We start from the raw sequence: 18037 nt of genomic DNA, 5'->3' as shown, positions 1-18037 counted from the left end.
TTTTAAAAACAATCAAAAAGAAAGTGTCTGTACCCAGATGCATTTCTACTTTAACTTCATAATTGAAATGTAAAAGGAAAACAAAATATCATATGGTGAAAAATGTACTAATTTCTAATATCACAGTATTCATAAATTAAACTGTCGTAAATAGCTTTTAAAACTGATTTTATTAGTCATTTCACTTTATATGCAGTTTTTATACTATTTTCCAGCAGGATTTTTTCCCCCTAGAAAGTTAATTATAGAAAAGGATTTATTTTTAAAGAATGCAATTATGTAAAAAATTAGAAGAGTTTACCATATTTACAGTAAGTGAAAATTCATGTATAAAAAGCCTGACTTCATTCTTATTGCCGCCAGTAAAAATTCTCTTATTCACTTCAAAAGGTCTACGTAATAGAATACTTGGACTAAGTTGTTTTTTAATTTTAACTTTTATTTATTAACAAATGAAGTAGCAAAGCATGACCAATGTTACATAACTTGTTTGCACAGTTATCACTAGAAACTGTACAGAAAGTTGTTTCTTATCATAGAATATACTCACAGAACAATTTAGCTGGGAAGAGACCACCAGAGGCCACCTAGTCCAACTGCCTGCTCAGAACAGGGTGCACAGAGTAAAAAGCACATGAATCAGAGCAAACCTTTCCTCCATCCAATACTGAGTGTATCAGAAGATGAAACAAAATATTTATGTGCGGTACCTGATGTGCAGCACTACACAAAAGCAAGAAAAAATCCTTTTGCCAATTAGACACAACCAGTAGAGATTCTGAGCATTATTTGATTAACATTTTCTGCACTTTTGCAAACTGCAGTGCTGTTAACAGTCATAAAATAACTGACCATCCGTCTTTTAAACCTCAGACATCACTTTCCACACCTTAAAATCCACGGCAGTAATGAACATGTGTTGATCTATATTACTTCTATTCGGAGAGGGGAAATCCATATGAGATTGGGGCAAGGCTCATACAGCAGTGATGTTATGACTGATATGTCCTTATTCTCTTGCCTTAATTCCAGAAACAGATTACTAATTAAAGTCAAATGACTTGGATTTCCACAAGCAAGGAGAAGTTTCTCCCTGCCGTACTTTCCAATCCCTTCCCAGTAAAGCACAGTAATTCAGTAAATCAACGTTAATGTTATGATCAGCAATTTAACCAAATTCCTTATCAGCAAGTACTTATCCTTCCCTATCAGCAAACCCCACAGTCAGTATTTTATGTAGTATTCACTATATATATACACACACACAAGCAGAGCAAGGTCTGACCAGCTGTGCAGAAATACAGCTTCCAACAAATTAATTTGCGTTAATCTAGAAATGTTCCAGTATTTCCTAGAGTATGCAGAGCAGCAGGGTGTGGCAGGACAGCAGCCCTAAGCAGCATCTCCTTAAGTTTAGATTCATAAGGAAGACTCCATGGCTGACATCTGCAAAGCCAGCTAGAAAAATGGACACCCATTATGCATTCATTTTAAGGGTAATTTGCCATCCAGGTATTTTTCTTCTTTCTGCATATCTAGAATTCTACACTCATAAAATTTCTGCTTGCACTCTTGGAAATAAGACTCTCTTCCCTTTTCTTTGTTGCAAAGTTATCAAGGGCCTCTTTGTTCTTACATTGTATGGTTCATTAAAAAAAAAAAAAGAGAACTTTCATTTTCCTTATAATAGAAGTTGTGCCCTCAGAAACTATACATATCCCTGAAACAACCCTATGTGGGATCTGTAGATATCAGACATATTTCCCACAGAAACACTCTCACAGTGAAAGAGTAATAGCTTTTCATAAAAGAAACTAAAAGAACTTGAAAAGTAATACAAAACACAATAACAGAATTTATCTCTAGCAGTGCATTTCTGAAGTATCTATTCTTTTGGAGATGTATCACTGTTTCCTAAAGGGTTGGTATTAAAAAACACTTTAAAATACACAGCCAGTTTCTTTAGGTGTTCTATCAGACTTCACTTCTGATTTTCCAGAAGCGTATATTATAATAGAAAAAAATTCTGCTACACTAAACACTAATGTCAGGTAGCAGATGAGATCCTCCACTCTAGCACTGCACTCATTTTGCACCTGAAGAGTATTCAGTGGGGAAAATAACTTGGCTCGACTGTTAGACAAATTAATCTCTGCCCTAACAGCACCCACCACCACCCCCCTAATCTCGATCATTATTGAGTGAGCTGTATGCGTAAAATGTATTTGAATTTCAGTGACATGTCTTTTGAAACGCATGCTAATGCTGCACACGCTTGCTTGGACACAACACCTCCATTTACATTCAGCATGTTAAAATTGCACCCTTTCAGTTATCCCATTTTCACTACTCAATAACCCCTTCCATTTCTGAAATTTCTTATCCTTCTTGTGAACCTTTATCTAAGAAGCAGACCGAAGCATGAGGCTGTGCTAATAAAGAGAAAGTCCCTAGTGAATCCTTGCCCTGTTTAATCGTTTAATCCTTATTTTCAGACCACTTCTTCTGCAACTTATACCAATTAATTAATTTCCACAATTACTTGCCAAACTCTATTCCATAACAAGTGAACCTCCACTGTGACTTCTCTCCCTTTCACTGTGGACTTCTGTAGTATGTACCCACTCCTTTACAGCATGTCAAAATTTCTGCCACCCAATACAGCAACTGATATTTCAAGCACATTACATCTTTGATCTGTCCCTCTACCGATACCAAGACAATTTAAGCCTTGTTTTCATCTTTTCAGCATCTCATCAACATTCAGTTCCCCACCCCAAAAAAATCCACCTGTTTGTTCCCTACTGCAGCAGCTGCTACCCATAAGGCCTTCCCATTACTATACATTGGACTTACTCAAATTCCACCCTGCTCAAACTTCCCCCCAGATTCCACCTTCTCACTTAAAATCTTACTTCAGTATTAGTAAGGGTAAAATATAAAATCTTATACTATCTGTTTGCCACCCCTGCTTAGGCTACTTCCTTATTTCAGGTCAGAATATGAATTAGGGAATACAATCCAAAATGGCACATGAGTAATTTCACGATTATACCAAAGATTTTTCTCTCAGCTTTAGGTAAGAGATTTTTTCTGCTAGATTATTCAAGCCTTGTTTTAGCCCTCCCTTTTTTTGTAATATTCTTCACCAGCAAAATCAAACAATGTATTTTTCACATTGTCTTTCCTGCAACGCACTATTCCATTATTATTTTTTATGGAACTGAAGGATATTTGGATGACATTTGTGCATATTAATTCTTGGATACCATTAACTCGATATATTTCTAGACTTCTGTGTGCAAAGACACGTTGCTGCACAGAGCAGAAGAGAATTTCAGTTAATTGGGAAGCAGCTAGAAAGCAGTACTTAACAGCTGTACAACCTACACAAGGACCTTAAATCAGTTATCAATTGTCATGCTATGCAATATTCAAGAGAGACATCTGCCGGCAACAAAAGGAAAGAGCACCCATCATGAACTATCATGACAGCACTACACATTGAATTAGGTGGATATATACTTATCCATGAAAATGAACTATTCAGGGCTAATTAGAAATACCCAATCTACTGAAATCATACATTTACTTTCATTACACCATTTTCCAGATGTATCCCGTCTCATTTATGGTGCATTTCATCTGTTTATGTTGGATATGATTTGCTACATTACACCGCTTCACAAATCCTGTCAGTGGGATGGATGCAGCTTAACACAAGAGGCATTTATTTACTAAAAGCATCTTACAACTGGTTTAAAGTTTGAATATGTGCACTGAGTGCAACGTATTTTATAGATACGAGTCATGTAACTTGAACAAATCGACTGGATGGTATCCAATAACTAATTAATAGGTATCAATTAATAGTAAACTATTAAGCTTTGATGATACCATAACTAACATCATCCACAGCAATGTCACTGAAGCCAGAGGAAGCACAGCACCAGTGAATGAGATCCAAGCCAGCCTTCCAGTTCTGAAGCTATTTCACTATAATCAGGCCAAAGATAATTTTTGGACAACTTTCATGTGGGCTATAAAGGAAAAAAAACCTCCTTAGCCAATGTCTTAAAATTACATTTAGCCACAGCCTTGTTAGCTTGGTTTGTTCTAGTTTGTGTTTTAGTATTCATATTTTGAACTCGTCAAGAGTCAAGGAGGAAAATGTGCCACAGGTGTCAAAACATTTATGACTGTCCAGCAAAGGACATTTCAAAGAAACAGCGAGGCACAGAATTGCTAGTGCAATGCTGTTGATGCAGCTGCCTCATATTTTATTCCACCTACTTTTTTAATTTTCCAGCCTTCTTTCCCCAGCTATGAAGCAATTTCTTTCAGCCCTGCTCAGGAAGGAGCCATTGTTCCACCATCCTGCTGCAAGACAGGAGAAGGTATCCATAAGCAACAGCCATGCTGCTCCCTCTCCAGGATTTATCCTTGGGTCTTATGAAAACACTTGTGACCAGACTTTCCGTTTTCTTTCGGAATACACCAGATTGCACATAACACTTTATTTTCAAAAAACAGCACTCTGGAGGGGTATCTTATGCTCCTAACAATACACCTATTCACAGGGTTTTCCTCCTTGTGCCCTTCCCTCTCTTACTTCTCCATCCAGGTCATTTTCACAGACAATTGCCTCTTTTGACATTTTTGTGACCAGATGGCAACAGCCAGCAAATCTTCACTGTATTTGCCCCCCTCTACCCCCAAATATGTACTTAGATGCCCTTTTTGCATTCTTGCTACAATTTAGTCCTGAAAGTTAGGAAACAGCAGAGATGCCACAGAATTAATTGAAGCTCATCTTTCATTGCATTAGGATATTGAACTATTGTTCAAATGAGTCAGTTGAAAAGATGGGAAAGCAATTTTCCATGAGGCAGCAGAAAATGGACAATAACAGACCTGCCTAAATGGTAAGAAGCCCTAGTAAGAACACTAACGCTTCAGGGAAAACGTATTTTAACCAAAGTTAAAGCAAGGCGGAAAAAAGTCCCCAATCATTTCCCTTCAGGAGCTTTAAACCGTTTTCAAATTGTTTTAATAATTTCAGCTACATAATAAAAAAGTCACCATTATGTACATAACTTCAAGATTCCTTCTAGGCTTCCTTTCTAATTCAGTCGTCTTATCCTAAGGAGTCCAATCTTACTTCTCATCATCTCTCTCCTATGTTAAGAGATGCTTTAACTCCTAATTGGCTTCACTCTATTGCTTTCCATAGCTTTACTCCACTTCTTTCTATCCACTGTGATCCACATCATCATTGTAACTACAGGAACCAGGCCTACCCAAAAGCTGCTTGTCAAAAGTGAATGTTTTACATGACAACAGCCTATACACCAGGATTAGTATTTCCGAGAGGAATACTTCTCACTTTACATAATCTCTATTTTTGAGTGTGTCAATGCCTAGAGGCACAGGTATTGTCTAAAACACACTAACTTTAAATGCGTGGATTACAATCTGCCCACTACTGAGAGACTGAAGCTTCAATCAAGCATGCTGGTGATTCTCAGGGAGCTAATGACTAAGGCCATCTTATATCTGCTCTTACAGACAGTGGTACTTGGTGATCTTTTCAAACTCTTATGTTTATTAATCAGAATTGGCTTGACATGATGATGGATGGGCGCTCCTTTAAAAAAATATATTTTGTTATTGATTTAGTGTATACTGTTTCATCCTCCACATTCTTTGTACATAGGGTTAACCTCTCTACTGGATCATTTGGTTTTTCATTATAAACTACAGAAAGAACTGCCAAAAGCACTGCTGTGGCAACCAGCTAGCTGTGAAGTTATCGTCCAGTAGCAGGAATGAGGTCACAGCAGCTAAAGATGGAACTGCACAGAATCCATTTAAACCATGATATACTATAGATATAGTCCATAAGTCTTCCAAATACTTAAACTGATGGATCCTGCAGAGAAAAAAAGAAATTCAACAACAGACCATGATCATTCCAAGCGCCTAAGACACGGCTAAAACATAAGGTTATGATTTTTCCTGAGAAAAATAATGGCCTAACAGTAAATCTGCTTAAGATTAATCTAATTTAAGATGTTTAAAATAAAAGAGGAAAGTTAAACAATCAGCCAACATACGCCAGTTGCTATTCCTGTTTATGAAATATATCTCCTTTGCCCACTTAAATCAGCCTAAAGTAGCTTCAAAGAAAACCTACCTTTATCATAATCTCTGTTCATCAATGCACGGTGCTAGTAAAGGTGAGCAAAGGCATATTGAACTAAACTACCTGAATGACATCTTTGCTCTGAATCAGCGATGCTGTATGAGGAAAATGCCTCTTAATGAAACCCAGTGTAGCATTACAATACAGTTTCACTGCAATCATTGTACTTTTACGTTTGGCATGAGCCAGTCACCGTTATTCTAAGCAGTCAATGTAAGTAGCGCAGACTGTACTCACTGGTATGATTTCACATTCCTTGATAGGATGGGCTGCAGCTCTGAAGAACATCATTAGTGAGTCAGAGACCATTCACACTCCAATGCTGCTATAATTAGAAACCATCTTCATTTCCAAACTGCAGCAATTCTAATCCTGAGGATAACTGGAGCCTATCTTTTACAGTAACTACAGGCAAGTATGAATAAAAACTCACTTTATACGCCAATAATATTTACATAGTTCTGAAAATATAATCTTACACAATGCTAACCCTTAAAGACATAACAGGTTTTTAGCACAGTGCTTAGCCCCTAAGTATAGCGTAAACTAATAAAGAACAAATCTTACAGATCCATACAAAGGCTTTTTCTTTTAATGCCTATTTGAATTGCGTTATGAGCATACGCATATTCACAGTAAAATCCATCTCAATTTTAGAGGCTTTGCATAAAATCTCCCAAATAAATTGACATCTATAGATTACATCATCATCTGAAAATGCAGGTTTAGGACAGTGTCAACTCCCAACACGCAAAGAAAAATATTTCAGTGACATGTAGATTCTCTTCCAACCTCTTTCATTCCACAACAGGAAAAAACCAAAATATGCAACCCATTCCAGTACTATTAAATAAGCTTTATTATTGTCAAACCTGTTAGTGTTTATCAAGATGCGATGAAATGGTTCTGCAATAGGAATTTTAAAAGGTGTTTGGAGTACTGCATATGAACAGCCAGGAGCAAGATGCAAGACTGCCTTCAAGATTATTCATGAGTTCTATTATTTCAAAGCTAGCATGGATTGGTCTCTTTAATTTTACATGCAGTGAACTGTGCCTTTTTTTCTGCAACCTTATCTGCTGTGATGACTCATTCATGTATGTGTGAGGTAGCATCGAACTCAGATCTCTAGTCTAACGCTTAGTGGAATTAAGCTTTTCACTCCACAGGAAGTCTCATCACTTCTTTAGATTGCCAAGTATACACCTAAAACAATGATTTCCAGAAAAGAGACAGACTATCAAAAATAACATTTAAAAAATGAGGTCATCCTAGAAATATACTTGGTGGCAAGAAGCAGGGTTTGACAAAGATTCATGCTTAAAGAAAAAGCACCCATCATTAACTCAGACACAAACACAAGTAATCAAAATACTTATCTGCTGAATTAACATGCAGACATCACTCCGCTCTATCAAAATAATCTCATTCCTTCTGCATCATCCCACACATACTCATACACAAGTTACAATGCATAAAACCAGGCAACCTCAAAAGATCTTTTCAGAGAGTCTGCAGGTAGAACAGATTTTAACGTTTTTATTATTATTATTTATTTAATGCTTTTATTCCATTTATGCACCCTTCGCCACTTTGTCTTGCAAAAACGTAGCATCTAAACCACTTCTGAAAACAGTGGATTCCCATTCCTCACATTCCATAGAAGACATAAAGGCACAGAGTCTACAAACCTCAAAAGATACAAAGCTTCCCCAATTACCAGATTTCAACGACTTTAAACAAGCAACTCTCAGTCTTCCAGACAACTTCTATCTTCCTGTTTCTTACCTCATTTTGTGTTCGTGGAATAAGGCAGGAGTTTTGCACTCAGCAGCACAGAAATCATCAGAGCTGCACAGAGTCATGGTCTCTCTGCCAAAACCTCCAATTTCTGCAACTGAACACACCGTAAACATGTATGACACACACCAACACTGAAAAATAGTTTGATCCAAAACAGTGTATCTTCTTCTGATCCTGAAGATTGGCAGAGACTTACCTGAAGAGAAAATTAAAAATTCATTTCTTACAAAGTTAGTACTTTTTGCATTTCTGCTAATCAGTCCAAATTTCTATTTCAGGCACTAAGTCTCTGGCTAATTTTGTATTTCAATTGAAAACTCATCTCTTGAAAACTTTTTAATTAGCACTTCTTTCAAGTTGTATAATTGTTAATTAGTTGCTCACTGTTAATTTTAAGTTTGCTGGCATAATGCTTTGAGACTTTATAAATAGCCCTCTGTATATCGGTTTGTATTGTTGTATTGGGACAAATCTAGCAGACCCTTCCCTGATGCATGTCTGCAGTGGCATACTTCTGAAATCAATTTCACCAATAAATCCTACAGATTATAAACCAAAACCAATATGAACTCAGTAAAGATAATTGTATTTTATTAATAGCTAATGTTATAGAGTAATTCATGGGCTGCCAGGTGCCCGCCAAAGCTGCTCCATCACTCCCCCCTCCTCAACTGGACAGGAGAGAGAAAAAATGACAAAAAGCTCGTGGGTCAAGATAAGGACAGGGAGAGATCACTCACCAATTACCATCATGGGCAAAACAGACTCAACTTGGGGAAATTAGTTTAATTTATTGCCAATCTAAATCAGAGTTGAATAATGAGAAACAAACCAAATTCTTAAAAACACCTTCCCCCCAAGCCCTTCCTTCTTCCTGAGCTCAACTTCACTCCTGATTTCTCTACGTTCTCCCCTCCAAGCAACACAGGGGGACAGGGAATGGGGGCTGCGGTCAGTTCATCACACGCTATCTCTGCCGCGCCCTCCTCCTCCTCACACTCTTCCCCTGCTCCAGTACTGGGTCCCTCCCACACGAGACACGAACTTCTCCAATGTCAGTCCTACCCAGAGGCTTCAGCTCTCCACAAACAGCTCTAGCATGGGTCCCTTCCACAGGGTGCAGCCCTTCAGGAACAGGCTGCTCCAGCGTGGGTCCCCCACAGGGTCACAGCCTCCTTCGGGCACATCCCCCTGCTCCGGCATGGGGTCCTCCCCAGGCTGCAGGTGGGTCTCTGCTCCACCGTGGACCTCCATGGGCTGCAGGGGCACAGCCTGCCTCACCATGGTCGGCTCCACGGGCTGCCGGTGGACCTCTGCTCCACCATGGGCCTCCATAGTTTACCATTCCCAGCATTTTAAATGTTAATATTGTCATTAATGCTGCAGACTGCATTGTCAGCTGCCACTAACATGAGGATATTTTAGCTGCCCTCAGACTTCATAACTTTAATTTACTATCCTCAACTTATCTCAACAGAAAAGCCTTTCAAAAAGTTTTTAAGTACTGTAAAGGAGTGGTGGCTGGAATACTGTCACTACTGTCTTTGTTGGCTGGATAAGTAAATCAAGCAAAAAAATCTTCCTTCCCCAAAATTAACATTTTTATAAGCACTTCAAATATCAATACTTAAATACGTAGAGATGAGTGTGCTAAATTTATCAAATTATAACACACTACCAAGTGTATGTATATTACTCCCTCTGTTGGATCAAATCTGCATAGTTATCACCCTTACTGCAATTGCTGGCCTACAAAGCACATATATACACTTTTTGTCTCAAAACTCTGATCTTTATATAATTTACAGTCAGTTTAGCTACACAAAATTTCTGTCTACATGATGTATTGGTTTTAAATGTAATGGTTTTAAACTAAAACAGGGTAGGTTTAGGCTGGATATAAGGAAGAAATTCTTTACAATGAAGGTGGTGAAACACTGGAACAGGTTGCCCAGAGAGGTAGTGGAGGCCCCATCCCTAGAAACATTCAAGACCAGGTTGGACAGGGCTCTGAGCAACCTGATCTAGTTAGCGGTGTCCCTGCTCGCTGCGAGGGGGTTGGACTAGATGACCTCTAGGGGTCCCTTCTGACCCAAAACTTTCTATGATTCTATGTATTCATTTGCATAACTCAGGACTACAGGATCTCAACTTCGGAAACAAATTTTGAATGCCAAAGATGCAGGTACATGTCTGAACAGTATGTAACACTGCATAAATATGGCAAATGAACATATCTTTCCTAAAGGCAGAGTTTTTCTCACATCTCACAGTATAACCTCCTTTCTCCACCTTGCATAACTAGCCTTCCTGGCAGGCAGACAGAAGTATTTCCTCTCCCTTCCCTGCCTCTTCCCAGATGTCTCAACTGCTTGCAGGAGGCAGCATCCAAAATGCAATCCTGCTTTATCAAGCACTAGCTCATGCTTTAGATAGGACCCGCATGGACACGCAAAAAGGACCTTATTCCTGAGGCCTATACAGAAAATAATATACTTCTAAGCTCTTTGGTTAAGCAAAATGGCAGTACTTTCTCCCATGGGAGAAGTTCTACTGTAACTCTTATAACTGACTCTTAAGTCCCAAAGATGTCTAACAACCATGTATATAGTGACTGTTCTAGCATAAAGTGTACACAAATCCTTTTGCTATTTAATACAATCTTTGGGGTTATATTAATAGCAATGCATCACCTTAAGATGCCTGTACAAAATAAACCCTAAAATATCTTGACAGCATTCCCCTGAAAAAAAGTTAGATTATAACATCATGTCATCATCTTAATTTCAAACTATTATTACCAAGAACTTTATTTGCTTCACAGTAAAGAGGCTATCACTAATTATACATTAAATGAATGAGAAAATGTTAAGAGTTATGAGAACTGGAAATCTATGAAACCCATACTACAAATATGTGCATTATAATCTCACTAACTCTCCCTGCCGCAGCCTTTGTGCTCCCAGTCATCATGTTTATCTAATCTCTGTATCTCTAACTTCTGATTCTTGCAGCAACCTTTTCTGTGCTCAGCACATACTTATCTGCAAGACTAACACAATCAGAAAGAAAAGCAGCACTTTCGACACGCTGCAAAAACTCCACCAGATGGCACCTAAAGCCAATACAACCCACTACTTCAGCATTAATATCACACGCTTTTTTTGCTGTAAGGATTAAAAAAAGGAACCTTCAGGTTCATGATTTTACTGTCTATCATGTAAAACCATGCATCGCTGTGATCCACTAGTCCACATGCTTTAGACAAATAGAAATGTTTATAAACAGTATATTTGACTGGTACCAAATGATGAAAGAAAAATGATACAAAAAGCGTTATCAGTACCTGTGAAATTACACTGCCCATAATACGCTCTCTTCTTCAAAAATTTTACTCTTCAGTGAATGCAGGTACCATCCTCTTACTTCTCCGCACATTTTTTCCCATTTTGCCCCTTTCAGCTGAAAATCTCCATCCTCTGTGTTTCAAAAGATTTATCTTTCTCTTTTCACTAAGATCGATCTCCAGAAACTTAAAATTGCTGCAATGCATCAGGGCCAAGACCAACTTTGACATCTCTTGGCATCTTATCCCTGCTAGTTGTAATAAATGACCAAAACTTCACAATATATACATGTGTTAATGAATATCCACATTTCATCTCTCCCAAATTAAGTACATATATTGGCTTTAACTCTGAAAAATGGCATCAATAACCCTATCAACATGTTTATCAGTAGGCTATCCTTGTTTTCCATACAAGCACCCTTAAAACTACAAGTTATATGGCAGAAATCCTTGTGCATCACCTATATACAAAAACATTATTTAGCGTATCTCTAGGACACTCCAGGGTAGTATGAAGTATGCCACTACTGAACAACAAGTAATGGCTAGGACTGTTAACGTCACTTCACTAAAAATGTACGTCAGTCATAAGTGCCATTTCATAAAACAAATACTTTTACTAATGATCTGCTATTCTTGTAGTTCTCAATTCTTTTCAAAAAGTTCTTTTTAATTCTTTCTTCTCAATTCTTTGGAAAGCAGATATTTTTCCTTATCATCCCATATATAAGGAATACACTACAAATTTAAGACTAGTCACAAGAACATTACTGTTTTTCTAATAACCATTCTCTTCCATCCACATATATACTTACACACATCCTGATATACTTACATTTTGATTTTCCCTACTGAATATTAACTAATAATATTTTACCTAATCTTAATAGTTTAAAGGTGGGGCAGCAAGGGTGTACTTGACAGTGCAATGGCAAGACAGTAGCTACTCTACTGTGGTGATACAAAAGGCTCAGAGAAAAAAAGTCCAAATCCAGTTGTTCAAAGTATTACTAATTAAAAAGTACACCAGTATTAGCCCAATGACAAAGTGAAATGTAGAAATAAAAGGGAAGCTAAATTAGAGCATAAACAAGGACAGATTGAATCAGATTCAAATAAAATAACAAGATGTCTGTTTGTTTTGGTTGTTCACAGATAAACAGAAACTTACTTTAGGAAAGAGAAGTGGAAGCACTGGGTCTCCTGCCAGTTTCAAAAGTAGAGCCCCCTGCAAATTCTGCATGAGCGTTGTTTTGCTTTCAAAAGCGATCCACAAAGACCAAGTTAAGGAAGGGTTATTGACTTTTACTGTACACATTCAAATTACTGTGTAAACAAAAAAGAGAGACACTCGCAGGTGCTGTGTCCACCTAATGCTTGGGCTCTCTACTCACATCATCACATAGAATCAGCTATACTGACGGTTCTTGCCTAATCTAAGAACTGGAGGGGGGGGGGGAAATCTTATTATCAGACTTCTCATCTGATCAGTGCTTATTTCAGATACATGTATTCCATTCACAAAATATGCAACCAGTATTACAGTGGTACTGGAATTTTAATAATGTAAGCACACTGCATATAAAGCAATCAGGTTTCACTCTAAGTCAGAGCACATCCCCCAAACAATGTACATGAAAATAAAATACGGAATGATTCCCGCCACTGTCTCTCTGCTCCTACCACTTTTTGGGGCACTGTCACTCTTGGGACTGCTTATGTTTGTAGGTCTGCTAACCTTAAAAAAACATTCACATCAGTATTGACTCACAGCACAGAGCACTACACCTAAGTACAGAGAAGTCTGCTTCTAGAAAAAGGTAACACCAAACCTCATTTGTGCAAGGGAAAGCTTTAAAAATGGAATTTACTCCAGAGCACATAGCGGTCCCTTAGGCACTGTGTATTGTTGACATCTGCTCTAGCCTGCATTAGTACTGCAGTGGGCTTTTCACCTCATTTTAAGTGAATTTACTGATCGTAACTAACCTCTACAGCTCCTGCAATCATCAATCCTTCACAAATAGCACTGGTACAGCACCTCTTTTATTAGGGTTGTCCAGAACACCTTAAATCAGCTTGAATCCATCCCAGAAGTGCTCCTGCTCTAAGCCTGAGAGGGTCTTTTTGGCCTGTTTTGAGCTCCACAGAAGTAATCAGCAATGGTCCCGACAGCTGCCTAGGGCTGCAGGGAGATTGTCAGGTCTAATGGAAACAGATAAGGCGACAAGAAGCTGCAACCAGCCATTAGTAACAGGTCTCATCCTCAAATCCAAGCAAAATCATAGAAGGTTGGGGGGTGGGGGTGGGGGGGTGTGTGAGCACCCATCCAAAATGTAACCCACCCTATAATCCTAGACATCAGATATGCTAAGCATCAGCCATCCGTGAGCAAGCACCTGAAGATGAACTTTTCCCTGAACTATCACCAGCATCCTTCCACCCTCAATACCTGGTTCCCTTCTTTCACACTTAGCCTGAGGCTAAACTGCGCAAAGACAATTATTGGACAACGCCTTCCTCACTTCTTTTAACAAACGCTACTTCCAGAGCCCAGCGCACCCCTGCAGTGCCTCGTCCCGGCCCGCAGATAAAACTGCGCGGTGAAACCCCCGCCCTCTCGCAGCAAAACTGGGCCATGCTGGAGGCATCTCCCACGCAAACGCATTAGGTCTGGGGACATTCAACACCAACCCGCCGTCCCGTGCCGCGGGGAGGCCGCTGGGCCCCTGCCCGGCCCCGGCCCGCCGAGGGGACGCTGCCGCCCGGCTGCAGCCCCGGGGCGAGGCCGGGGACCCGCGGGAGAAGCGGAGGAGGGAAACGGGCCTGCCCCGGCGCGGGCTGCCCCGGGGCTTGCGCCGGCACTGGGAGAGAGCCCGCGACGCCCGGCACGGAGGGGCCCGAGCCCAGCCCAGCCCAGCCGACTCGAGGCCGGCCCGTCTCCCGGCCAACCGCCGTTACCGGCCGGCGCCATGACCGAGCAGCGCCCGCCGCCGCCCCTCTACTTCCCCCACTTCCACGGCTGCACCGAGCCCTTCCCACCCCCAGCCGGCGGCGGCAGCCCGTGGCCGCCCCTCGCAGCCGTCTGCGGGCCGGGGTCGGGGCAGCCCCCGCCGCCCGCCGCCGTGACGCCCCGCTGGGCCGCGGCGCTGGCGCCCCTCCCGTACGAGCCGCTGCGCTTCTTCTGCCCGGCAGGGGGCGCGGAGAAGGGCGGGGCCGCGGCGCGGCGGCCCGGGGAGCAGGCGCAGCTGGAGGCCGAGGTCTGCGAGCTGGGCATCCGCCTCAAGGAGCTGGAGCTGGTGGCGCTCGTCGGCGATGGCTTCGACGCCCGGCAGTGTGCGTTTCCCTCCCCCCACCCGGGGCTCGGTGGGGCGGGGGCCCCCCTGCCGCCCCCCGGCACGGCTCGGCCCCAGTCCCGACCTGCGCCCGGCAGCAGGCGCCGGGGGAGCAGACGGGGTGCAGGGAGCCACGCCGGTGTCACCGACCCCGGTCACGGGGCGGCTGCGGGCACGGAGGAGGCGCAGGAGTTACAGATCTGTTACTTCTGCGCAAAGCGACGAAACCCCCGAAGTCACTGAAGTGTCAGCAAAAACCCCAATTCAGACACGCTCAAACCCGAGGGGAGTTTGTCCATGGGAAATGCATCCACTACCACTGAGATCCCGCAGCTGTAAGGCAGCTTTGACCTAAGATAAAGGCCACTGATAACTGCAGATAGTTGGAGGCATAAAAAAAAAGTTAACTTCGTTTGGCATTTTGACTTTAAAACCTGCTGGCCATGAAGGAAATACAGGAAATAGAATAGCTCGGCAGACAGTGATTGCTGGGGTTTCCAGCAGGGAGGGTGCGATGCTCCTCGCCTCCTTCGAGGCCACAGGCTGCCAGTCAGGAAACTTTCAGGAGTGCAAAGGTTACGAGAACATGGGAAAAACGGCCAGCAGATACACACATTGAAAGGAAGATCTCAAAGAAATTGTGATAGGTGGTTTGCATACATTTACTTTTCAGAACAGGAAACTAAGATTTTTTTTTTCCTTTGTCATAGCAATACATACTTTTTGCTATTTCAATACTTATTATTTTCATTACATGTGAGAAACTTTAGTTTTCAGATATTTGCAAGACAAGAAATTATAAGGAATATTACTAGTTTGCTTAACACATTAAAAAGTACTGTGAAGTATTAATGACAAAATTAATGGCAAATTATGTTTCATTCGTGTTTAGATAAACTCCTGAAGGCACTAAAAGAAGAAAAGATACAATGCATGAAAGCAAGGCAAAAGCTGAAGAAATAGCCACCAGCACAATGAGGATTATTTCAGCTGGATATTCTGTCACAATATCACTACAGAATATTTTAATGGACCTTCGATATTATTTTTCTACTTATATGCTATTGTCCTACCAAATTTAAAAATACAGTATATTTTCTTGTTGAATTTTTTGTGTATTATTTGTGTGGTACTAGTTACTGGTAACACTACCATGTATTTTAACATTTTTTTCTCACTATATGCAAACAGGATGAATAATATTTTCTTCAAAAACACTAAGAAATTAACACTGCTGATGTCAGGATTCCTAGCAGTCCATTGGTTATGTTAAAGATACATGCAGCAGAGAAACACAGTAATTCCAATAAAAAATATGGGAGTTTATGGTTTTAATTCTAAATACGTGAAGTGCACCTGAGAGTAAATAGATATGGTCAAAAGTCCTATGCCTCTAAGCAAGCTTTAGAAAACTACTTTCATATTAGCACAAAAATCTTTGCTACAAATAATCACAAATATTTTATTGTCTTCAGTGTAGCACAAAATTACAGAAGTTATGGCTTGAGTTAGTTTTTATCAGAATGATCATATAATATTGACTTTCAACTAACATTTTACTGTTATTTTAGGACCAATAGCGCTTAGGCTAAAACCTGCGGCAGTTTTTGGAGTGATAACATCCTTACGTTTGGAAGACAAGTCCTTGCATGAGAAAAAAATGGACAGAGGCAGCAATGACAGGCTGAAGACCTGAAGAACATCTGCATTAAAAAAGTAATGCCATACAGGGCATCAAGAATAACCTAGCAAAGTAGTAAATCGGCTCGTCAGACTGATAAAAAGATACCAATTACTTTTTCCTGTTCTAATTCAACAGCAGTAGGTGGCAGCATGAAATAGCAGTAACCAACCCTGAGGCTATCATAATTTGGCACGCAGCTGTTTTTTTTAAAAACGGCATTAAAGTTGCTCAACTGTGTAGCATTTTAACACAATACGGTATCAAAATTTTGTATCCTATTACTGCTTATTACAGCGTTCACTCTTTTACTATCTTAATCTTTCCAGCCAGATTTTAATCTGTCCTACACAGAGTTTATATAAAAAAAAGTCTAGTTTATAACTCCCATTTGTCAATCAGCGGACGGTAATAGTCATGTTATATCAGGGCAGCTAGGAGATCTTAAACAGGATCTTACCATCTGCAGCTGCTGTTGTCAGACGGGTGTCTCCGCCAATATGGCAGTTCATGGTTTCAACTGTTAATAAATAATGTTTTTTTAATGAAACAAAGCCTAAGCAGGGCTGGGAGGAGCGTGGTGAGGCTGGGTTCTATCCAGTGCTCCAGTGTGCCTCAGGCAGGGCAAGGTGAGGGAGCAGGCCCGGGCCCGTGCAGGAAGCCCAGGGCAGGGCTGGAGACATGGCCACTGGTAACACGGGCCCAGGGCGGCTCTCGCCCAGGCAGCCCAAAAACCCAGGAGCCCGCTCACTCTCAGGCCGGGGTGGGAGCCAGGGCCTGAGCTGAGATGGGGCTCCTGGGCTGGCGGCGGAGGGCCCGGGGGCGGCTGACAGGGTGCCTGCGGCCTCCTGGTGGGCCCCAGGCCCTGGCAGCCGCCCGCACGGTGGGTCAAGTGTTCGCAGAGCCATAGCAGCTGCCGCAAGCTCCCCCTGCACACCACTCCAGTGTAAACACCCTCTCCTCAGCGTTCTGCAGTCCCCTCTTTAGGCCCACCTTGGCACCATTTAATTGCTGCTTAGCTTTTTAAAGCCTAATTAATGGCTTTGTGCTTCTGGCTAAACTGTTCTGTTTTCACTAGTTGGCACCTTTTAAGCTATTTTACCCCAGACAGCACACCACACGTAACTTCCAAAGGGGGCTTCTTAAACGAGGTATTTTTACCCCTGGTCGGGAATTGCTGACATAACCACCGATGATTTATCTTGCTTTCCAACCACATCTTGGAGGCTGAGGCAGTAAATATATAAAAGGTAGATCTAGGTGTCTAAAGAAACAAATTATTACCGAAATACCTTGGAAATCTGGGCTTTGGTATTCTACAGCTCCCTCTGCAGAGGAGGATAAAAAGTCTCTCAAAGAGTTTTGAGGCTAAACCTATGAACAGATACTGCGATGGTTAGTAACTGAAAATGGGAACCATGTTAGCGCTTCACTAAATACCACAAGACAAACTTGGACAGGACAAAACAAGCCAATATACAGGATCCTTCAAAGGCTTTGCGCAGAAGTAAGAGCTTTTAAATCAAGTTAGGTAGCAGAGGAATTATCTTCAGAGGAACTATCTTCATTTTCCCAAATCTCCAGAATAATTTCACTCCTAAACCACTCTAAGTTTCCCATGGTTATTGCAAGGGCCTACAAGGGTTTCCATATATATGATCACT

At 41.1% G+C, this 18037-nt stretch overlaps 1 protein-coding gene across 1 annotated transcript; it reads left to right on the top strand.

Moving 5' to 3' along the window:
- The first annotated feature begins 14329 nt into the window (after window positions 1-14329).
- Window positions 14330-15690, top strand: C7H11orf91 (chromosome 7 C11orf91 homolog). The gene is made up of 2 exons (XM_075426805.1): window positions 14330-14693; window positions 15585-15690. The coding sequence occupies exons 1-2, from the start codon at window positions 14330-14332 to the stop codon at window positions 15653-15655; spliced, it is 435 nt and encodes a 144-aa protein (XP_075282920.1). The 3' UTR covers window positions 15656-15690.
- The last annotated feature ends 2347 nt before the right edge of the window (window positions 15691-18037 follow it).

The sequence above is a fragment of the Opisthocomus hoazin genome, chromosome 7 (genome assembly GCF_030867145.1).
Source record: "Opisthocomus hoazin isolate bOpiHoa1 chromosome 7, bOpiHoa1.hap1, whole genome shotgun sequence".
Classification (NCBI taxonomy): domain Eukaryota; kingdom Metazoa; phylum Chordata; class Aves; order Opisthocomiformes; family Opisthocomidae; genus Opisthocomus; species Opisthocomus hoazin.
Note: the sequence above shows the minus strand (reverse complement) of the source record. Positions and strands in the feature narration are given on the sequence as shown.